The 24,915-nt window shown below is 42.2% G+C and overlaps 1 protein-coding gene across 1 annotated transcript in view; it reads right to left on the minus strand.

Moving 5' to 3' along the window:
* LOC132832169 (cadherin-6-like) overlaps positions 1–24,915 on the minus strand; it is a 179,702-nt gene that overhangs the window by 25,504 nt on the left and 129,283 nt on the right. Inside the window, exons 7-8 of the mRNA XM_060849919.1 lie at positions 18,555–18,691; positions 7,375–7,502 (exon numbers count right to left, since the gene is read on the minus strand). Of these exons, the coding sequence (XP_060705902.1) occupies positions 7,375–7,502; positions 18,555–18,691 (265 nt within the window). The remainder of the gene's footprint in view (positions 1–7,374; positions 7,503–18,554; positions 18,692–24,915) is intronic.

Below are 24,915 nucleotides of genomic sequence, written 5' to 3' on the forward strand. Positions count from 1 at the left end.
TAATTTCAAATTAAAATGCTGGGATTCTGCTGCATGCAAATTGGTTTCTTGCTTTGATTAGATTCCCTACAATGTGGAAACAGGCCATTTGGCCCAACACATCCACACTGATCCTCCGAAAAGTGACCCCATCCAGACCCATTTCCCCACTAATGCATCTAACCTACATATCCCTGAACATGATGGGCAATCTAGTCTAGCCAATTCACCTAACCTGCACAGCTGTGGATTGTGGGAGGAAACCCACACAAACACGGGGAGAATGTGCAAACTCCACACAGACAGGTGCCCGAAATTGGAATCAAACCCAGATCCCTGGTGCTGTGAGGCAGCAGTGCTAACCACTGAATTGCCGATTGTCATGAATAATTAAAGGGAAATATTTTGAAGCATCTTCAGGGTTTGATAATGTGTTAAAACTTTATAAATCCGAGTTCTTTTAAATATCTATTATTCTATCCTGGAATCCTGTGCAATAAAGATGGAAATTAATTAAGTTTGTCACTGTACAACAGCTGTCCTGGTTGCTAACTTGATTATTTCAATAATCTTCACACTAACCTAACATCCTCGCACTATTTGAAAACATCTGGCCTTCAATTTTACAAGCACATCTAATCTATTCTGCATTGAATCCAGCTCATCCTTCATCTCACCTGTCAATTATTCCTGGGATAACTGTCAGTCCCATAATGCCTACATTACAGGAGTTCCTCAAGATAACATTCTAGAATCTTCAGCCAATAGAAAATTACAGTGCACCCTCACACAATAGAAAATCATGCCATGGAAAGCCGCTATAGAAAATTGTGCAGTAGAAGCTCACTATAGTAAATTGCTATACCTATTCAGTAGAAAGTTTGCATTATCTAACCTGTTTCCACAATTCCTCAATCGCATTATTGCCGGTTCACATTGATGAACCACATAATATGCCAGAACAAACTGTACCTTCCTTGCATCAGATGAAGCACTCACTCTTCACTAATGGTTCAATCCTTCAGAGAATGAAGCAGTCTGCGCTCTCACACAGGAAGACTTGAACAGTTCCCAGGCTTGGGTTGATATCTAACAATCATGCCACAAACGGGCCAACCAAAAACCATCTGCAAACAGCTATGCAGCTTCTCCTCATCATTCAATGTTGTTGCTTACGCCAATGTTCTCATACTCAGTCTCTCAGACTGTCACCACTGAATAGAAGCACAACTGGTGTGGCCTCAAACACATCCTAATCAGTAAACCAAGTCAGAGGTTGAATGTTCTACAGCAACTGGCTTACCTCTTGATTTTCTAGAACCTCATCATTCCCCAAAAGATGAGGGAGTTTGAAGGAATTCTGTCCAAATTGGCAATGCAGCTACAGCAACATTGAAGACCCTCACCATCATCCAGAACAAAGAAGGAGATACATAAGAACATCAGACGTAGGAGCAGGAGTAAGCTATCTGGTCCTTCAAGCCTGCTCTGCCATTCAATAAGATCATGGCTGATCTTTTCATGGCCTCAGCTCCACGTAGCCGTCCATTACTATTCAATTCCTTTACTATTCAAAATGTTATCTATCTTAGCTTTAAAAACATAGTTGATCCCGAGAGTTGAGCCTGGACTTCATCCACTTTAACTATTCATTGCCCCACTACTGATATTGTACCATCTGTGTCATCTACAAAGGAATAAGTTGATTAGGGATAGTCAACACGATTTTGTGAAGGGTAGGTCATGCCTCACAAACCTTATTGAGTTCTTTGAGAAGGTGACCAAACAGGTGGATGAGGGTAAAGTGGTTGATGTGGTGTATATGGATTTCAATAAGGCATTTGATAAGGTTCCACATGGTGGGCTATTGCACAGAATATAGAGGCATGGGATTGAGGGGAATTTAAAGGTTTGGATCAGAAATTGGCTAGCTGAAAGAAGACAGAGGTTGGTGGTTGTTGGGAAATGTTCATCCTGGAGTTCAGTTACTCGTGGTGTACCACAAGGATCTGTTTTGGGGCCACTGTTGTTTGTCATTTTCATAAATGGCTTAGAAGGATGGGTTAGTAAATTTACGGATGACAATGAGGTCGGTAGAGTTGTGGATAGTGACGAAGAATATTGTATGTTACAGAGAGACATAGATAAGCTGCAGAGCTGGGCTGAGAGGTGGCAAATGGAGTTTAATGTGGAAAAGTGTGAGGTGATCCACTTTGGAAGGAGTAACAGGAATGCAGAGTACTGGGCTAATGGTAAGATTCTTGGTAGTGTAGATGAGCAGAGAGACCTCGATGTCCATGTACATAGATCCCTGAAAGTTGCCAACCAGATTGATAGGGTTGTTAAGAAGGTATATGGTGTATTCGCTTTTATTGGCAGAGGAACTGAGTTTCGGATCCACGAGGTCATGTTGCAGCTGTACAAAACTCTGGTGTAGCCACTTTTGGAGTATTGCGTACAATTCTGGTCACCACATTATAGGAAGGCTGTAAAAGCTTTGGAAAGGGTTCAGAGGAAATTTACTAGAGTGTTGCCTGATACGGACAGAAGGTCTTCTGAGGAAAGACTGAGGGACTTGGGGCTGTTTTCGTTAGAGAGAAAAAGGTTGGGCATGTAAGATAATCAGAGGGTTAGATAAGGTGGACAGTGAGAGCCTTTTTCCGCAGATGGCAATGGTTAGCACAAGGGGACATAGCTTTAAATTGAGGGGTGATAGATATAGGACAGATGTCAGGGGTAGTTTCTTTACTCAGAGAGTAGTAGGGTCATGGAATGCATTGCCTGCAACAGTAGTAGATACACCAAATTTAAGGGCATTTAAATGGTCATTGGAAAGGTATACGGTTGAGAATGGACCAGCGTAGGTTAGATGGCCTTCACATTGGTTCCACAGGTCAGTACAACATTGAAGATTGAAGGGAAGGGTCTGCACTACCTTGTCATGTTCTAAGATCTATGTTCTATGTAGATACACTGGAATGACTCACCAAGCTTTCTATAACAGCACCTTTCAACCTTATGATCTTCCAACAGAACAAGGCAAGAACTGGATGGAAGCACCACCAGCCTCAATCATCCCATTCAGTACGATATCCTAATGCTGAAATAACCTGTTCCTTCATTGTCACTGGATCAAACTCTTGAAGTTCATCTTAACAATAAAGGTGCAGTTTCCCTATGCTCGATGCAGAAAGTGTTCATTACTACTTTCTAACGGGCACAAAAATCAAGGCTCCTCTGATCAAGAACACCCGGCACATCCAAAAAATGAGTTTTCTTTAATAATGATTGTTGTTTCTGAAGGCTGCAGGATACTTAATATGGAAATAGTTAACTGGGTGCAGGTGAAGTGCCTCCCCTGAGATACAACTTAAAGGAGACCACATGGGGAAAAAGAATAAGCACTACCGCAGTTAGGCGGTAGTGTGGGGGATTTTAAAAAAAACAAAAGAAAAATAAAAAAAAATAAACAGGAGTGTTCACACAGCATTGCCTTAAAACAAAAGAAAAAAATAAAATAAAATAAAGGAGACCACAAATATCCGGGTCACTAGCCAGGAGGTCTGTAAAATTGCAGACACTGACCAACATTAAAATGTAGATGTATCCTTATTATAGTGGGTCTCATTCTGAACTCAAATAAAACTACTTGCAACAAATTTACTTACAAGTAGGTTAATTTTAAATAAACAATTTTTTCTTCTATATTTTTGTTTTCAAATACAATGTAAGGTTCCCTACAGTTCCTTTCAGCTCTTCTTTCTTCAGTTCAAGGACAAGAATGCTTTATTTTATCATGGCCCAAATTGTTGGCTCTCTGGATTAGTCACTCAAGATGGTAATCAGGGTATTTTCGATACTGTAAGGATGTCCCTTAAAGGTATACTTACTTACTGTCAGACACAATACAATGTCCCCACTTTTCCATTAAAATAATCCCAAACAGATATACATGGCTGGATACAGACATATGTTATCAATTTAATAATTAAACAAACACATAATACAGGGTTTGTAAGATTAAAACTTCAAACTTCAATGCAAACTTTTGAGGCTTCATAACTTTAGTGACTTTATGCCTATCTGGAGAGGCATGCATTTTTCTCTAACACCTCAGTTTGACACCTCAGTTGTCTTGTTACTGGTTACTGTTACTTAACATCTCTGCACAACCATGAGATTACTTACAGTGTAGAAACAGGCTCTTAGGCCCAAGAAGTCCACACCGACTCTCCGAAGAGCAACCCGCCCAGGCCCATTCCCCCACATTTACCCCTTCACCTAACATTATGGGACAATATTAGGGTGACCAATTCACCTAACCTGCACATTTTTGGACTGTGGGAGGAAACCGGAGCACCCAGAGGAAACCCACACAGACACGGGGAGAATGTGCAAACGCCACACAGTCAATTGCCTAAGGCAGGAATTGAACCTGGATCTCTGGCACCGTGAAGCAGCAGTGCTAACCACTGTGCCACTGTACTGCCCATTATTGTCAGAAAGTTCTGCCTCACTGTCTACGTGTATGCTTAGTGTGTGTAGTTGGTCTGAGCTGGCTTCTGTTCCTTTGCAATGTAGTAGAATGATGATTTGTGACTTCTTATGATCTGGACAGATTGCATTTTCTCAAACCTTTTCCTGGTATCTGAGCATTTATATTTGCCTTGGTGTTACTAATTCACAGTCTCTGTCCAGAGCAGGCTTAGGAGTTCTTTACCTTCTGGCTCATTGTGTATCGCGTCATTTGCTCCTGTTCTTGCAATGCAGCTTTTTAATGTTTTGCTTTGTCTTAATTGAGGCAAACATAAACATTTATTTTATTTAGAAAGAAATAATAGTCTAACCAAAAATAAATCAGCTCTGTTTTCTTGGCAATTAATGCCCTGTTTGCAGACTAATTAATGTCCTCGGAAACAGATGCAGTTAAGAAGTAAAATTCTCTTCTGTCCAAAGCTAACCTCTGTTCATCATCAACTTGATTTCCCAATAACCACCACCGAAATGATAGAATCTTTTATAGATAGCTATAGTTCATGGTATGAACTTTCCTCCAGCAGGGCATTTTGCTTGCTGTGGCAATGTTTATGCAATCTCCCGTAACATTCAAAATTGGGTGTAGATATTGTGGTATTAAAGAATGTTATAAACATTTGTTACATCTAACTATTATTTATAAGCATTACATTCCACAGGCACACAAGTATCTCGGGCTAACATTAAGCTTCTAATTACACATAGGAACTTGCTTACACTAAAGTGTCATGTTGCAAATGCACTGAGGCAGGATGGACTATGAGACATTTAGACCTCCCATTTATTTACTATGATATAATGATGATGATATGAACATCTCTCTTAAAGGTACATTGACATACTAATCATGAGACACAAAGACCTTGTGGAACTCTAAATGCACTGACCCTGTGGGCTAATTGAACTTCTAAAGGGTAATTCTGGAACCCTCCTGAAAAAGGGTGTTTGGAGTCAAAGAATTCAGATAATTCTTATGTACTTGAATAGTTACTCAGGAAATGTTTCATGAAAAAAGTCCCCATCTAATCCTGGGTGACTACATACCTTTAACTTTCCCACCCTGTCTATACTTTCCTCCAACTCTTCCAGCTCCCCCTTGAGGCCCAAATCCACCCAATCCCTTGATCATAACCTCTGAGTCACCATCTCCTCTCCAACCTTACCTGAATGGCCACTATCACTTGAAACTCTCCCTCGCCCAATGCTTACAATACCCTCCTTACTCCCCAGTAGTCTAACTCCTTCCCATCTGAACTGGACTAGCCCCTACTACAGAGTCTACTACTCCTGATCTGACAATCTAACCCATCACCTGACACTCCAACAGGATTTAACCAGCCCCCAACCTGACAACATTCTCTCCACCTGACTGCACCAACCTAACCTGTTACCAACTTGCCCACCTCTCACCTAATCCACTGACAAAGCTGCACACTGGGGAGGCCATGGACTGTTAATCCAGAGGCCCAGGTAATGTTGAGGAGTCCAGGGTTAAAATCCCATCGTGGCAGATGGTGGAATTTGAAAATGATGATAAAGGAAAAACTGGAACTGAGAGTTTAATAGTGGCCGTGAAACCGTTGTTAATTCTTGGGAAAGCCCATCTGGTTTATTATTAGGGAAGGATTCTTACCGGGTCTGACCTACATGTGACTCCAGACCCACAGCAATGTGGTTGACCCTGAACTATCCCCGGGCAATAAATGCTGGCTTAGTCAATGATGCCCTCATTCCATGAATGAAAAAAAGACTCACCCTTTCACTAAATACTTTGTGACCCTTAAACTATTACATATCAGAATATAGTGACTCCTGCAATAGAAATGGACTTGGCTTCTGTGCAGATTCTCGTTAAGGTTTTCTACAGTGAGGGAGGTTCTGTATGAGTCCTGATTGGACAAAAAATATTTCATATAATTCAGTGAATGTGGGCGTTACTGGTGAGCCCTGACTCTCCTGGTCCTCAGATGCTGCCTGACCTACTGTGCTTTTTCCAGTGCCACATTTTATCAGCGTTTTACTGCACATCTCTAATTGTCCAGAAGACAGATAAGAGTAAACACATCACTGTGGGTCTGGAGTCACATGTAGGCCAGATCAAGTAAGGACAGCACTTTCCTTCCTGAAAGGATATTAATGAACCAGATGGGTTTTACGTCTGACAACAGGTAACAGTTTTAGGGTCGCCGTTACAGTTTTAATTTCTTTTCATATCCAGAAGCTCTTACTCACAACCAAACAATGTTTTTTCCATCACCAAATCACCTGTGGGTTTTTTTTAAAAATCATCTATTCACCACCACCAGTAAATCTCCCGCATTTGCCAGGTGATTAATTTCCATGCAAAACCCATTAAGGGCCAGGTAGACCATCAAAGGTGAGGGAGAGGGGCCCAAGTGAAAATGGAATTGGAAGGAAGCCATTAGACTTTTGATTCCATATTTTATTGACTTCCAACTTCATCATTTGTCATCTCAGAGTTCCTAGAATTTCCTGGGGTCGTTGATTAAAAAAGCTAATGATAATACCCGGAGACCATTGCTTCCCCTAACATGGGCCAGTTTCCTGTCCTGTTAGCACAGGGAGAAAAAGAAGTTCTGATGCTAATTGGAAGATTTTGGTCCCATGATATTGCCAAAGTGGCAAGGTGGAGCAGGGCACAGATAGCTCTTTAGCCTTAAGAGAAAAGAATATGAAATAATGAGCACAGATTTCAAGGTGTGATTGACCAGCCCTCTCTCTTGGCACTGTGGGTGTGAGCAGGGAAAAGCCAGCCTGCTGGCAACGACAGGGCAATAAAGCTACTTCTCAATTCTAAATTCTCAATTCTACTCCTCTTCAACTCTGAAAACAACTTACCTGGCCAGCCTTTGCATTCTCACAGACAAAAGTCTCATAAACCACGGGAAACTCTGGAGCATTATCATTGATGTCTAAAACCTTGAGAAGTACTGGCACGCGGCTAGTTTGCCTTGAATTTTCCAAAACTGCAAAAAAGCACAAAGAAACATAATTCAAAATGGCCTACACGGATTCTACTGAAGGTTTCGAGCATATTTAATCTGACAATAATTCGGATATAAGACCAAATCTACCTAAAAGGAGGAATCCTAGAAAATTAACTGTTCAAATTCAAGTATATAACTCTGTAGCCGTGAAACAGAAGGACGCCATTCAGCCCCTCAAGCCTGTTGTACCAATAAATGAGATGGTGGCTGATTTATACTCTACCTCCACTCACCTGACATGGGTTCAAATCCCTTCATAACCCCTGCCTCACAAGAATCTATCAATCCCACATTTACCCGACTCAATAAAAACATGAATCTTTGTGTTCTCTGTTACATGTGCTAACATACATTGGTCAGCATTTGTTGCCGATTCCTAATTGTTCTTGAACTGAATAGCTTCAAAGGCTGTATCAGAGACTAGTTAAGAGTCAATCACATAACATTTAGTCCAGGAGTCTTATGCAGGCCAGAGCGGGTAAGTATGGCAGATTTCCTTTCCTCAGAACATTAGTGAACAAAATTGCTTTTTCACAAACGTGACCGACACTTGGTTTGTTTTCCAGATTAATTAATTAATGTTTGTTGCCAACACCACCACTAGTTGGCGCACCATCTGCAGATGTGTACAATCAAAGTGCTACTGTTAAACTTACAGCCAAAGCAAATTCTGTGTGCTATATATGAATATAAACAAGGTAATCAGGGCCAGAGATATACAAGTATATTTGGGAGAAATTGCTCATTGCAAAAAAATATAACATCAAGAGTTTCTGATCTATTTTGCTGCCAAACAAAATTCCATTAAAGCTCTCCCTCTAGCTATTTACGACTTGAGTCTTTCATATTTTAAATAACCACACAAAGACACTTGAGTTACAGTGGATACTAGAAAACTATTGCATATTTGATATGAATGAGCCTTCAAATATTATAAAGATTACTATTTTGGATGGTTTCAACTATCACTGAGACCTTGGTTTTACACAAATGCTGTAACAATAAAGGTACAAATGCACATGCTCAGAAACATATGACAACACGTTTAATGGTGGTGCCTTATCTTCTGCATTGGGAATACACATCCTGTTAACACAAAGAAATTAAATTCTACCAGCTGGTTGTGATGGAATTTGAACCCAAGCTCTTACAGCATTAACTCTGAGTTGCTGGATTGCTAGTGTGGTCACATCAGTCATACATCAATATCTCCCTTGTAGCATATTGTTAATCTCAGTGAACTGGTAATCCAGAGGTCTAGGTTAGTGCTCTGGGCACTGGCATTCAAATTGACAGCTAGTGGAAATTAAATTCAAATTAATAAAATTGGGAATGGTGGCCTCTGGTAGTTCAGTGGTAGTGTCCCTACTGTTGGACCAGAAGGCCTGGGTTCAAGTCCCACCTGTTCCAGAGGTGTGTAATAACATCTCTGAACACGTTGATTAGAGACTAGCTAAAATCAGGAATTGAAAGCTAATCTTAATAAAGGTGACTATGAAGCCGTCATCAACGTTAAAAACCCATCTGGTTCACTGCTGTCCTTCAAGAAGGGAATCTTCTGGGCTTAGTCAGGCCAGCCAACATGTGACTCCAGATCCACATCCATGTAGATAACTCTTAACTGACCTCTGCAATAAAAAATGAGGTCTGCAGATGCTGGAGATCACAGCTGCAAATGTGTTGCTGGTCAAAGCACAGCAGGCCAGGCAGCATCTCAGGAATAGAGAATTCAACGTTTCGAGCATAAGCCCTTCATCAGGAAGGGCTTTTGGTCCTTCCTGATGAAGGGCTTATGCTCGAAACGTCGAATTCTCTATTCCTGAGATGCTGCCTGGCCTGCTGTGCTTTGACCAGCAACACATTGACCTCTGCAATAGCCCAGCAAGTCAGTCAAGGGAAATGAACACTGGACAACAAAAGCTGCCCTTGGCAGCCATGTCCACACGTCGTTTAACCAGAAAGAATATACTGGAGGAGTAGTTTTGGAACATCAAAAATTAAGTTCCAAAAAATCCATCTTTTACTTCACGTGGAACAGTAAGGAATGTGAGACCAGAATGTTGTATCTTCAAAGGCTGCAATTCAATTCAGGAGTTCAGCTTTGTTTGTTGGAGGAGGAGAGACTTAACGTTGGAATGGGAAGTTGGATGTTAGTCATTTTCACCCCTGTTGTGAGAGCCAACACTTTATCCCCGAGTGAGGGGACCAGCTGTTTCAGCTGTTGACTTGTCTGACTGTGAGCTTTAACTCTCAGCGCTCTGTGCCCCCACTGACTGCACTGACATTGCTGACTGGGAAATGGGCAGGTCTGTTACAAAGAACATCCTGAAACCCAAAGCCCGAAAAATGGGAGTGGGTGAGCATTGTCAATTAATTCAGCGATGCAAGAAAGCTGTATGGGTGCAGGTGTTCACAGTTAAAGGGACGGCTGGAAAATCGGAAGCCTTCAGAAATGAGATAACGAGAGTCTAGAGAAAGTATATTCCTGTTAAGGTGAAAGGAAAGGCTGGTACGTATAGGGAACGCTGGATGTCTAAAGAAATTGAGGGTTTGGTTAAGAAAAAGAAGGAAGCATATGTAAGGTATAGACAGGATAGATTGAGTGAATCCTTAGAATCCTATAAAGGCAGTAGGAGTATACTTAAGAGAGAAACCAGGAGGGTAAAAAGGGGACATGAGAGAGCTTTAGCAAATAGAGTTAAGGAGAATCCAAAGGGTTTTTATAAATACATTAAGGACAAAAGGGTAACTAGGGTGAAAATAGGGCCCCTAAAAGATCAACAAGGCGACCTTTGTGTGGAGCGGCAGGAGATGGGGCAGATACTAAACGAGCATTTTGCATCAGTATTTACTGTGAAAAGGGATATGGAAAATATGGAATGTAGGGAAATAGATGGTGACACCTTGAAAACTGTCCATATTCAGAGGAGTAAGTGCTGGATGTCTTGAAATGCATAAAAATAGATAAATCCCCAGGACCTGATCAGGTGTATCCTAGAACTCTGTGGGAAGCTAGGAAAGTGATTGCTGGACTTCTTGCTGAGATATTTGTATCATCGATAGTCACAGGTAAGGTGCTGGAAGACTGGAGGTTGGCAAATGTGGTGCCACTGTTTAAGAAGGGTGGTAAGGACAAATCAGGGAACTATAGACCAATGCATCTGACATTGGTGGTGGGCAAGTTGTTGGAGGGAATCCTGAGGGACAGGATGTACATGTATTTGGAAAGGCAAGGACTGATTAGGGATAGTCAGCATGGCTTTATGTGTGGGAAATCATGTCCCACAAACTTGACTGAGCTTTTGAAAAAGTAACAAAGAAGATTGATGAGGGCAGAGCAGTAGATGTGATCTATATGGACTTCAGTAAGGCATTTGACAAGGTTCCCCATGGCAGACTGATTAGCAAGGTTAGATCTCATGGAATACAGGGCGAACTAGCCATTTGGATACAGAACTGGCTCAAAGGTAGAAGACAGACGGTGGTGGTGGAGGGTTGTTTTTCAGACTGGAGGACTGTGACCAGTGGAGTGCCACAAGGATAGGAGCTGGGTCCACCACTTTGCATCATTTATATGAATGATTTGGATGTGAGCATAAGAGGTATTGTTAGTAAGTTTGCAGATGACACCAAAATTGGAGGTGTAGTGGACAGCGAAGAGGGTTACCTCAGATTACAACGGGTCTTGATCAGATGGGCCAATGGGCTGAGAAGTGGCAGATGGAGTTTAAGTTAGATAAATGTGAGGTGCTGAATTTTGGGAAAGCCAATCTTAGCAGGACTTATACACTTAATGATACGGTCCTTGGGAGTGTTGCTGAACAAAGAGACCTTGGAGTGTAGGTTCATAGCTCCTTGAAAGTGGAGTCGCAGGTAGATAGAATAGTGAAGAAGGCATTTGGTATGCTTTTCTTTATTGGTCAGAGTATTGAGTACAGGAGTTGGAAGGTCATGTTGCGGCTGGATAACGTTGGTTAGGCCACTGTTGGAATATTGTGGGCAATTCTGGTCTTATTCCTATTGGAAAGATGTTATGAAACCTGAAAGGGTTCAGAAAAGATTTACAAGGATGTTGGAGGATCTGAGCTACAGGGAGAGGTTGAATAGGTTAGATTCCCTACAGTATGGAAACAGGCCCTTTGGCCCTCCCAGTCCACACTGACCCTCTGAAGAGTAACCTACCCAGACCTATTTCACTCTGACTTGTGCACCTAACGCTGTGGGCAATTTACCTGGCCTGCATATCTTTGGACTGTGGGAGGAAACCCACGCAGAGGCAGGAATTGAATCTGGGATCCTAGTGCTGTGATGCAGTAGTGCTAACCACTGAGTCACCGTGCCACCCCTAGACTCAGGCTGTTTTTCCTGGAGTGTCAGAGACTTAGGGGTGACCTTATAGAGGTTTGTAAAATCATGAGGGGCATGGATAGAATAAACAAAATCTTTTCCCTGGGTGGGAGTCCAGAACTAGAGGGCATAGATTTAGGTTGAGAGGGGAAAGATATAAAAGAGCCTAAGGAACAACTTTTTCACTCATAGGATGGTACATGTATGGAATGAGCTGCCAGAGAAAGTGGTGGAGGCTGGTACAATTGCAACATTTAAGAAGCATTTGGATGGGTATATGAATAGGAAGGGTTTGGAGGGATATGGGCCGGGTGCTGGCAGATGGGACTAGATTGGGATGGGATATCTGGTTGGCATGGACGGGTTGAACCGAAGGGTCTGTTTCCATGCTGTACATCTCTATGACTCTATAACACATGATGTGTCAGCTCCTAAATTATTCACATTGTAACCAATAGTTGGTGTTACATTGAATTTTTGATTCATGGAATGATTATAGTACAGAAGGAAGCCATTTATACAATTGTGTCTGTGTCTCTCCATAAGAAAAACCCACCCATCTCACTCTCCTGTCTTTTCTCTAATGCTCTACAAATGTTTTCTCTTCAGATAACCATCCAATGCTCCACTGAAAGTGATTATTGAATCTGTCTCCATTGCACTCTTATGCAGTGGGATCCATAAAATACTCCCCCCAGACAAAAAAGCCTAATTGGGAAATAAACTAACAAAGGTACAACCATAAGAATTGGTGTTGAGATTAACTTCTAAAGGATGCAGAACTGTAACTGACACTCCTGTAATTTTTAAAGGCATCCAAAACCTAATATGCTGAATATTGAACCTTGATTTTTTTTCCAAATCATCATTACTTACTTTGTGTAAGTTGATCTCCCATTTATTTCAATGTTAATAAACATTGAAATACATAAATTAGGTTCTTGATTTCTGTAACCCATGTTACACTAGTTTATCAAGTCAAGATCAGTGCCTAAGTGCCAAGATACAATCTAGCTCAATCAGAATTCAGACAACAGTGATGGATAAGCAAAGGACTCTAGATGTAATTTTGTCCATTTTGAAGCCATATTTTGCATTAGTTTTGTGTTATACTTTGAGGTTATGATATCATTTAAAGCTAAACTGCATACCTTACAGCATTGCTCATCATTTACATGACAGAAGTCAGGAGTGGGATAGAACACTGTCCACTTGCCTGGATGAGTGTAGCTCCCACAATATGCAAGAAACTTGATTATATCTAAAACAAAACAGCCCACTTGGTTGTCAACCCATACACCCTTCACTATTCACTCCCTCCACCAGCAGCAGCAATGTGTACCGTCTACAAGATGGACTGCAGCAATTGACCAAGACACCTCTGACAGCACCTCCAACCTCTACTGTTTAGTAGGACAAGGGCATCAACACATGGAAACACTACCCCCTGAAAGTTACCCTCCAAGTCATTCATCATCCTGACTTGGAAATCTATTGCTGTTCTTTCAGTGTCACTGGGAATGAATCCCAGAACTCCATCCCTAGCAGCACTGTGAGTGAAGCTACACATCACAGACTGCAGCAGTTCAAGAAGGGAACTCACCATCACCTTCTCAAAGCCAACCAGGGAAGGGCAATAAATGCTGGTCTGGCCAAGTGCCCAGAACTCCTGAACAAATAAATATTTTTTAAAAATATATCCGTGTTAGTGGGAATTATTCTGCAATGGAGGCAGCAAAGCTAGAACCGACATTCCGAATGAAGGGGTTTTGCCCAAAACATCGATTCTCCTGCTCCTCGGATGCTGCCTGACCTGCTGTGCTTTTCCAGCACCACACTCTGGACCCTATAAACTACTGCACCACCAACAGGTGAGAGGATGTAATTGAACTCAACCGGCAGACCATACAATGAAGGAGCAGAAGAAAGCCATTTAGTCAATCGAGCTCCAGCATTCAAGGAGACAATAATTAATCAGTTAATCCTCAACTTAACTTTCCTGCCGTTTTTCTATAATCCTTGACCTCTTTACTGATTAAAAATATATTTATGTCAGCCTTTAATACAATTAATGACTGAGCGAGAAGATTTGTAGCTCAGGTTGAGGTTCTGGATCTGAGTTTGCTCACTGAGCTGGAAGGTTCGTTTTCAGATGTTTCATCACCATACTTGGTAACATCTTCAGTGAGCCTCTCGTGAAGCTTCATCTGGAGGCTTTCTGGAGGCTTACTGAAGGTATTGTCCAGTATGGTGACAAAATGTCTGAAAATTAACCTTCCAGCTCAGCGAGCAAACCTACATCTAGAACTTAATGACTGAGTCTCAACAGCCCTCTGTAGTAAAGAATTTCACAGGTACATTACTATCTGAGAGAGGAAATGTCTCCTCCTCTCTGAATTAAAGTTCAACCCCTAGTTCTGAGATAATGCCCTCTGATCCAAGACTCTTCCAAAATGGGAAGCAATCTTTCTCCATCTACACTGCCAAGTCCTCTAATAATCTTGTAGACTTCAAGAGGGTCATCCTTTATTTTTCCAAATGCCAATGAGTAGTGGCCCAATGAACTTCTCCTCGAAAGACATTCCAACCATCAGCTCAGTGAATCTAATCTTGACTGCCTCCTATGCCAGTATACCTTTCATTAAATCAGAAGCCCAGTTCAGAGTGTTCTAACTGTGAATTAATTTGTGCTTTGTGTTAGTTTAACAAAAACTCTACTCTGTTTCCTTTGAAATAAAGGCCAATATTGAATTTCTTTCCTCTATCTCTATTGAACTTGGATGCCAGCAATGTGTGATTCATGGATGAAAACTCCCGAATTCTTCTGTGTTGAAGATTTCTTCAGTCTTCCTCTACTTAAATCATATTTAGCTCTACTCTTCTTCCTCCCACCTGTCTGTATCCCTCTGCAGACTCTCTGTGTCATCGCTACCACTTGCCTTCCCATTTATTTTTGTGTCATCCACAAACTTGATGAGAGTACATTCACTTCCCTCATCTAGTGTTACAAATCTGTGGAGAGATTGCATTTTAAACATAAACATTCATACAGGAAAATGTTTATGTGAGTTGTGCAGGGAGACGTGATATTTCACACCCAGATGAATTACCCTATTCACCTTTTCAGTTCTTTCCCCTTGGCTCATGTGCACTGCCATCATTTTTGAAGATGCGTTGGCACAGTTTCAGTGCCAGTATTCTGTCTTTCATGCTCAGAGCTGGTACAATGGGTTAAATGCTGTATTGGATGGGCCAAAGGGCGACACATTAATACTCAACAGCTGTATGAGACAGTAGATTTTATCAGATGGGCTGAAGGGCTGCAATTGTTGATGATACTTTACAAGCTACATGAGTAGCTTGAATGAGACGGCAGCTGCAGCTTGTTTTTTTCTCCTGTATCTGTACTAGCAAGCAGCTTTGTCTTCTGTCTGTCTGTGCTGGTTTTTTGTTACACTGTATAAGGGAGAGAGTTTCATTCCAAGTGGTTGAGACTTCCCCTCGGACCGGGATTGTGAATGGCGTAAGGAGGGAACCTAAGCCCCAGACTAGCCATCGATCAAGGGGTCCCCGATGGGCAGGAGGGTGTGAGGTTCATTGCTTACCTTTCCATAATTTTTTTATTACTTAACAGATGTTCATAGTTTAGTCTTTTATTTTTTCTTCCTTTTCTATCTTTTATTATTAATCAATAAATGTTCATATATACGCAAATTGCTATTGTTTAGTTTTCTTTTAATTACGTTTAACCAAATCTGTAACGAACTGCTTGGAAACACCCTGTGATCCAAGACAAATACTATACGCTAGGCTTCTTGAGCAACACCCTGGATTTCTCACTGTGAATTGTTCACACTGCTAGCAGCAGCTGCAGTCCTGGACCTCACAATTATCTTTCCAGATATAAACCCAATCGGGAAGTAAGAATTCTCAAGCTACTTGGCTGGGAGTTTTTCACAATTCAAATGGACATCAGACATTTCAGATGCCACTTTCAGATTTATAAAAACAATGTAAAAACTAGGAGCTGGAGTAGACCATTCAGCCCCTTGAGCCTACTCCATCATTTGATATGGTCTCATCTCAGCCTCAACTCCACTTTCCTGCCCTCTCCATTGTTCTTTTACCTGTTACTAATTAAAAATCTGTCTATTCTCTCCTTAAATGTATTCGACGTCTAGGCTTCCACCACACTCTGGGGGAGTGAATTCCACAAATTCATGACCCTTTGAGAGAAGTTATTCTTCATCCTCTCTGTTTTAAAACTGCTATCCCTAAAACAATAATACCAGATTGCTCCACATGAGGAAACAATGCCCCACATCTATTTTGTTAATCCCCTTTAGCATCTTGTAGTCCTCAACTAAGTCTCCTCTCATTCTTCTCTCTCCAGACAGCACTGGCCTGAACTGCTCTCTGCAATCACTCTGCAGCTCTTTGCTATCTACAAGATGCACTGCTGAAATTCACCAAAGATCCTCAGACAGCACCTTCTAAACCAATGACGACTTCCATCTGGAAGGGAAAGGGCAGCAGACACATGGGTACACCACCACTACCTTCAAGTTCCCCTCCAAGACATGCTGGCATGGACATATATCACCGCTCCTTCACTGTCACCAGGTCAAAATCCTGGAATTCCCTCCCTAATGGCATTGTGGACCAACTTATAGCAGGTGGACTGTGGTCATTCAGAAGGCAGCTCACCACCATCTTCTCCAGTGCAATTAGGAATGGGCAAGCCAGCAACACCCCATCCCACAAATGAATAAAAAACAATACAACCCCTTGTCGCTTGTAGTGGCATGGAAAACTTCACAACAGAATTTCACTGAGAAATAATTCATTACATAGGCTATTGGTGTTTTATATTGATTTAAAAGTATGCAATTTTTACACCATGATGTGCTGTCCTTTAGAAGTGTGCTCCCTTTTTATCAAAGGAGCTTATATATCAATATAGCAGTGTGGAGCGACTACAGTTTACAGAACTCTGAGATGCAGAGGCATCTGGGCGTTCTTGCGTATGATTTGTAAGAGGTTAGTGTACAGGTACTAGCAAGTACTTAGAAAAGTTAATATAATGTTATCATTTATCATGAGGGGAAATTAATGCAAAAGTAGGGACATTGTGCTTCAGATAAATAGGACACAGATGTGATTGCATCAGGAATTTCTTGGCTCAGAGAGAAGTGGATCTGTGGAATTCATTACCACAGAGACTGTAAAGGTTGGATTTTGAATACGTTCAAGGGTGAGATCAATAGCAAGGGTTGTGAGAAAAAGGCAGGAAAGTGGAGTTGAGGATTATCAGATCTCATTGAATGGCAAAGCAGACTCAATGGGCTGAATGGTCTACTTCTATTCTTATGTCTTATGGCCCGTTCAATGTCAGTATTCTGTCAAGCTTGCTCCAAGCTATTACAGTTAAACATTGGAGTTAAATACTGCATATAGCATTGGTCCCCTTGTTTAAAGAAGGATGCAAATGCTTTGGGGATGAAGTGATTGTAAAGAGGTCAGCCAGGTGAATCTTATAGAATGTGAGTTTCCTGATTGGGAGCCCTGGCTGACAGATAAGAACAGGAGTGTCAGAGATTCTACTCACTCTGTGGGCTGGCTCTGAGGGAGCTGGAGCAGTGTCAAGAACTCTCTAAGTGTAAATAAAGAATGACATGCTGATGGGATACTGGCCTCTGCGGTATTGATTCAGGACACAGTTCAGAGATGTTTTATCAGACTAATACATGGAATAGACAAGGAAAGGTTGGACAGATCAGACTTGTTTTACAAGGAAAAGTTGGACAGATCAGACTTGTATCTGCTGGAGTTAGAAGAATTAAAGGTAACTTTATTGAAAGATATTCCTGATGAAGGGCTCTGGCCCGAAACATCGAATTTCCTGTTCCTTGGATGCTGCCTAACCTGCTGTGCTTTAACCAGCAACACATTTTCAGCTCTGATCTCCAGCATCTGCAGACCTCACTTTTTACTGAAAGATATACCATCCTGATGGGTTTGATCAGGTGAATGTGGAAAGATTATTTCTTCTTACAGGAGAATCGAGAACTTGGGGCTATGGTTTAAAAATCGCACATTTAGAACAGAGATTAGGCTAAATATATTTCCCTGAATCCTTAGAACCCTCCCTGAGAAGGTAGTGGAAATGGGGTCCTTAAATATTTTAAAGGCAGATGTGGAGAGATTCTTGCTCAGCAAGGATGAAAGGTTATGTCGGGTAGGAAGGAATTTGAAATTACAGTCAGATTGTGCATAATGTTATCACAGGTGCTGAAGGATGTCCTCCCACTGATTGTTTGTATGTTGGTATATAGACGCATGTGGTTCAAGATTGGCTGTCACAGAGGGTTCTGAATTTGATCATACAGATATCATCTCGTAGTCGCTACACACAAATTTACGTTATGTGACTGTTCTCTCACCAGAGAGGTATACGCCACACATTTTGGTAAATGTTTTCATCAAGCTTAGCAAGAGGCTGGAAAGACTTCTCACTTTGAGGCAGATTCTTGAACAAAGCGAAACTCATGCTAACGGTTTTGATAACCCTCGGTTTGATGATAAAAGCATCCTACTCTTTGCCCACCACTGGTTTAAACAATGTTAAATTAGAGGAGCAGTGCAAAGAAACTGAAACATAGCAGCAGCAATATTGACACTGACCTGTCTCGATTGCTATGACCGTAATATTATGCCAAGGCATTTCTTCTCGGTCAAGAGGTTTCAAAGTTACAATTGATCCATTGGCAGAGTTTATGTTGAAATATCTGTCCAAATCAGTGTGCCGATCGATTGAGTAACTGAAAGAATCAAGAAAAAAAAGTAATTTATGTAACTTATCACCAGCTTCCAAATAAGCTCATAAGATCTACATTGTTGGTCTATTTTCTTTTCTGATCTCTGATACATCTCAAATGCGTTGGTCTCTCACCCAGCAACTGGCCCCCTGACTTAGTGCATTGTTCACTACTCAGGATCTAGTCAAATGTCAGCAAGACCATTGGGTTAAAAACACTGACTGCAGATGCTGGAAAGCAGATTCTGGATTAGTGGTGCTGGAAAAGCACAGCAGTTCAGGCAGCATCCGAGGAGCAGCGAAATCGACATTTCGGGCAAACGCCCTCTTTCGGGCAAAACGTCGATTTCGCTGCTCCTTGGCTGCTGCCTGAACTGCTGTGCTTTTCCAGCACCACTAATCCAGAAGCAAGACCATTGGTGCCAGTGAATTTATCTGTAAAACCCTTCAGAAATAAACATAAATTCTGATGATTATTTGAAGTTTGGCATGTGGCCTGATGAGTGCAAGATGAAAGGCTTCAGTGACACGTGTCTTTCACCAAAATTCACTGGGCTGTCAAGAAGGCATCACCCAGTGATGCTCAGTAAACATTATCTGTAGATAATGGTCACATCCCATAAAGCAATAAAACATAACATGAATGAGGAACAACTAGAGTAAAGGTCAGTTACTCTAGCCTGACCAGAGCAGAGAGCTGCTCTCTCGTTAGAGACAGAAAACTGGTTATGGTGAAGGGTCACTGGACATGAATCATTAACTCTGTTTCTCTCTCCACAGTCCTACTGAGTTTCTTCAGCAACTTCTGCTTTAGACTTTCAGCATCCACAGTTCCTTGTTTTATTTTACATGAGATGAAACTGGTGGCAGTCTCAGGTGAGGGGAGAGGTTGAGAAGGAGAGATGTTCATGGTGACCTCAGCTGGAGTAGGCATTGAGCCCACGTTAGCGGTGTCACTCTGCCTTACTAATCAGCTGTCCAGCCAACTGAGCTAACCTACCCCCAATCAAGGTACACTGGGTCCCATGAAGTTACACCCCATCATGAAAATAAAGTCTACATGGAAGGACAGGAGGAGAGAAAACTGCTAATAGTAATAAAATAAAATGTGTCTGAAGATCGAATAAAATGTGTTGAAACATAAATTTACAAAGAGTTGTTCTCCGGTGTGTGATGGCAGTGAGTGGGAAGCAGCAGGTTCCTCACGCTGTGTGTTCTGATCAAAGCCATCTGCCAGCGATGAAGTGCTAAATGCAGGAAAGATCATTCCCAAAGCGGGGAAAGAGAAAACCTGGGAAAGTGAGTCATGTTTTACCCTGTTTGCATGCACTTCCTTATTGTGTAGCATTTTCAGAAAGCTCAGAGCTGGAGGACCAGCTCAATTGATATACAGTTTCATGAAATGAAATACATTTAATCTTGAGTTGTGAGATAGGTTGAAATCAAGGCCCGTTACAGACATGCCTTTAAAGAGCACAAATTACATATTCTACTTTATCCTCATAAAATTCTCTCTGCACAAAGTGGAGTTGCACTTGAATCCAGTAACTGAATTTCAATGATCACCTCCATTTCTCTGCTTCCCCATATTCTCTCCATGGTACCAACATCCTTTTGCACATTCATTCTAACCATTCAGTTTCTGTCTCAAGGTCAGTTCACCTTGAGGGTGGTATAATAAAACAAACGACCTGAGGATACAAAGATCTCATACTCCATCTTACCTCAGATCACTTGAAGCATGACATTCTACTGGAAACATAATCCTCTGTTGAATCCTTTCGCCCAATCTTAACCCAGCCACTTACATGTAAGAGGAGTGTAATGTTTGCACATTCAGATAGTTGTAATAAATGTCCAGGAGAAAGTGAGGACTGCAGATCCTGGAGAGTCAGAATCGAATGCATAGTGCTGGAAAAGCACAGCAGGTCAGGCAGCATCCAAGGAGCAGGACAGACGACAATTTGGGCATAAGCCCTTCATCAGGCTGCTTGGATTCTTGAATACCATGATATCTGTACTCAGTTTTTAATTCACACTCAGTAATGGGAAGTAAAGACTGAGATGTCCCTTCCCAGAAAGTGGTGAGCTTGTAGAACTCTCTGTCACTGAAAGCAGTTGAGACTGAAACATTGAATGCTTTTAGGAAAGGGTTAGATGCAGTTCTTAGAGCTAGAGGGTTCAAGGCGTATAGGGAAAAAGCAGCATAGGTTTCAGAATTGAATGATCAGTCAAGACCATACTGAAAAGCAGAACAGGTTCAAAGGGCTGAATGGCCTACTCCTGCCCCTATTTGTTTCTATGTTTCAATCACAAAGGGATTATCATAAAATGTTGGAGTCAAGCTCACATCACAAAGTAAACCAGCTCCCCTTGGACATTTAAAAAACAAAGAACAAAGAACCTTCCAGCACAGGAACAGACCCTTCGGCCCTCCAAGCCTGTGCCGATCCACATCCTCTATCTAAACCTGTTGCATATTTTCTAAGGATCTGTATCCCTCTGCTCCCTTCCCATTCATGTATCTGTCTAGGTGCATCTTAAATGACGCCATTGTGCCCACCTCTACCACCTCTGCTGGCCACATGTGTTCCAGGTACCCCCCACCCTCTGTGTAAAGAACTTTCCATGCATATCTCTCTTAAACCTTTTCCCTCTCACCTTGAACTTGTGACCCTAGTAACTGAGTGCCCCACTCTGGGAAAAAGCTTCTTGCTATCCACCCTGTCTATACCTCTCATGACCTCAATCAGGTCCCCCCCACCTTTGTCTTTCTAATGAAAATAATCCAAATCTACTCATCCTGTCTACATAGCTAGCACCCTCCATACCAGGCAACCTCCTGGTGAACCTCCTCTGCACCCTCTCCAAAGCATCCACATCCTGTTGGTCATGTGGTGACCAGAACTGTACGCAGTTTTCCAAATCCAGCTGAACCAAAGGCTTTTACAACAGTAACACGACCTGCCAACTCTTGTACTTGATACCCCAACTGATGAAGGAAAGCATGCTGTATGCCTTCTTGCCACCTTCAGGGAACAATGGACCTGAACACCCAGATCTCTTTGCACATCAATTTTCCCCAGGGCTTTTCCATTTACCATATAGCTTGCTCTTGAATTGGATCTTCCAAAATGCATCACCTCACATTTGCCCAGATTGAACTCCATTTGCCACTCCTCTGGCCAATTCTCCAACCTATCTATATTCTGCTGCATTCTCTGACAGTCCCCTTCACTATCTGCTACTCTGCCAAGGTTAGTGTCATCTGCAAACTTGCTAATCAGACCACCTATACCTTCATCTAGATCATTTATGTATATCACAAACAACAGTGGTCCCATCACAGATCCTTGGGGAACACCTTTGGTCACAGGTCTCCATTTTGAGGAACTCCCTTCCACTACTAATCACTATTTTCTGTTGCCCAGCCAGTTCTTTATCCATCTAGCTAGTACACCATGGACACAGTATGACTTCACTTTCTCAATCAGCCTACCTTATCAAATGTCTTACTGAAATCCATGTATATAACACCTACAGCCCTTTCCTCATCAATCAACTTTGTCACTTCCTCAAAGAATTCTATTAAGTTGGTAAGACATAGATTCCCTGCACAAAACCATGTTGCCTATCACTAATAAGCTCATTTTCTTCGAAATGTATATAGATTTTATCCCTCAGCATCTTCTCCAGCACTTCCCTACCACTGGCATCAGGCTCACTGGTCGATAATTACCTGAATTATCCCTGCTACCCTTAAAGAAGGGGACAACATTAGCAATTCTCCAGTACTCTGGGACCTCACCCATGCGTAAGTTTGTTGCAAAGATATCTGTTAAAGCCCCAGTTATTTCCTCTCTCGGTTCCCATCAGACCTGGGGACTTGTCCACCTTAATGCCTTTTAGAATACCCAACACTTCCTCCCTACGTATGCTGACTTTCTCTAGATTAATCAAACAATCATCCCTAACCTCAATATATATCATGTCCCTCTCCTCAGTGAATACTGATGCAAAGTACTCATTAAGAATCTCATCCACTTTCTCTGCCTCCATGCATAACTTTCCTCTTTTGTCCTTGAGTGGGCCAACCCTTTCCCCAGTTACCCTCTTGCTCCTTATATCCAAATAAAAAGCTTTGGGATTTTCCTTAACCCTGTTTGCTAAAGATATTTCATGTCCACTTTTAGCCCTCTGAATTTCTTGTTTCAGATTGGTCCTACTTTCCCAATATTCTTCTAAAGCTTCACCTGTTTTCAGTCGCCTAGACCTTCCTTTTTCCTCTTAGTTTCACAATTACATCTGTCATCCAGGGTTCCCTAATCTTGCCATTTCTATCCTTCATTTTCACAGGGACATGTCTGTCCTTCACTCTAATCAACCTCTCATTAAAAGTCTCCCACTTATCAAATGTGGATTTATTTTCAAACAGCTGCTCTCAATCCACATTCCCCAGCACCTGCTGCATTTTGGTACTGTTGGCCTTTGCCCAGTTTAGCGGTCTTCCTTTAGGACCACTCTCATCTTTGTCCTTGAGTTTGCTAAATCTTGTGGAATTGTGATCACTATTCCCAAAGTAATTCCCTACTGAAGCTTCAACCACCTGGTTGGGCTCATTCCTTAACACCAGGTCCAGTGTGGCCCCTTCCTGAGTTGGACTATTTACAAACTGCTCTAGAAAACCCTTCTGGATGCTCCTTCTAACACTAGGTGAATCCCAGTTAATGTTGGGAAAATTAAAATCTCCGATCACCACCACCCTGTTGCTTCTACATCTTTCCATAATATGTTTACATATTTTTGCCTCTATCTCACACTCGCTGTTGGGAGGCCTGTAATACAGCCCCAACATTGTTACCGCACCCTTCTTATTTCTGAGCTCTGCCCATATTGCCTCACTGCTCAAGTCCTCCGCAGTGCCCTCCTCCAGCACAACCACGATATCCTCTCTGACCAGTAATGCAACTCCTCCACTCCTTTTACCTCCCTCTCTATCCCGCCTGAAACATCGATATCCTGCGATATTTAGTTGCCAATCATGCCCTTCCCTCAACCAGGTCTCAGTCATACCAATAATCTCATACACCAAGTTACTAGTGCAAGCCCTAAGTTCACCTGCCTTACCGACTGCAGTTATCCCATCAAAACAAATGCACCTGAGACCACCTGCCCCTTTGCGTTCATCATCTGCTCCCTGCCTATTCTTCCCCTTAAACACGCCGACTTCATTATCTAGTTCCTTACAGGCTTCAGTTACTACCTCTTTACTGTCCACTAACCTCCTCATTTGGTTCCCATCCCCCAGCCACATTAGTTTAAACCCTGCCCAACAGCATTAGCAAAAGCACCTCCAAGGACATTTGTTCCAGTCCGGCCCAGATGTAGACTATCCAATAAATAATAGTCTCATTTTCCCCAGAACTGGTCCCAATGTCCAAAATATCTGAACCCCTCCCTCCTGCACCTTCTCTCAGGCTGCACGTTCACCCTGCCTATTCTTATATCCCTACTCTGACTAGCACCTGGCACTGGTAGCAATCCTGAGTTTACTACCTCTGCGATCCTACTTTTTACTTGTTTCCTAACTCCCTAAATTCTGCTTGTAGGATGCCATCCCATTTTTTTTACCTGTATCATTGGGGCCTATATGCACCACGACAGCCGGCTGTTCACCCTCCCCCTTCAGGATGTACTGCAGCCGATCCGAGACATTCCTGACCCGTACACCTGGGAGGCAACATACCATTCAGGAGTCTCGTTTTCAACTACAGAACCGTTTATCTACTCCCCTTACAATTGAATCCCCTATGACTCTAGCCCTTCCACTCTTTTTCCCGCTCTTCTGTACAGCAGAGCCAGCCACAGTGCCATGAATCTGGCTATTGCTGCCTTCCCCTGGTGAGCCATCTCCCCCCAACAGTATCCAAAACGGTCTACATGTTTTAGAGGGCGATGACCACAGGGGGCACCTACACTGCCTTCCTGTCTTTTCTCTGCCTTTTGGTCACCCATTCCCTTTCTCCCTCAGCAATCCTAACCTGCAGTGTGACCAATTTGCTAAATGCACTATCCACGACCTCCTCAGCATCGTGGATGCTCCAAAGTGAGTCCATCAACAGCTTCAGAGCCACCATGAGGTCTAACAAGAACTGCAGCTGGACACACTTGCTGCACGTGAAGGCGTAAGGAATATCAAGTGCATTCCTGAGCTTTCATATTCAGCAA

The sequence above is a fragment of the Hemiscyllium ocellatum genome, chromosome 34 (assembly GCF_020745735.1).
Source record: "Hemiscyllium ocellatum isolate sHemOce1 chromosome 34, sHemOce1.pat.X.cur, whole genome shotgun sequence".
NCBI lineage: Eukaryota > Metazoa > Chordata > Chondrichthyes > Orectolobiformes > Hemiscylliidae > Hemiscyllium > Hemiscyllium ocellatum.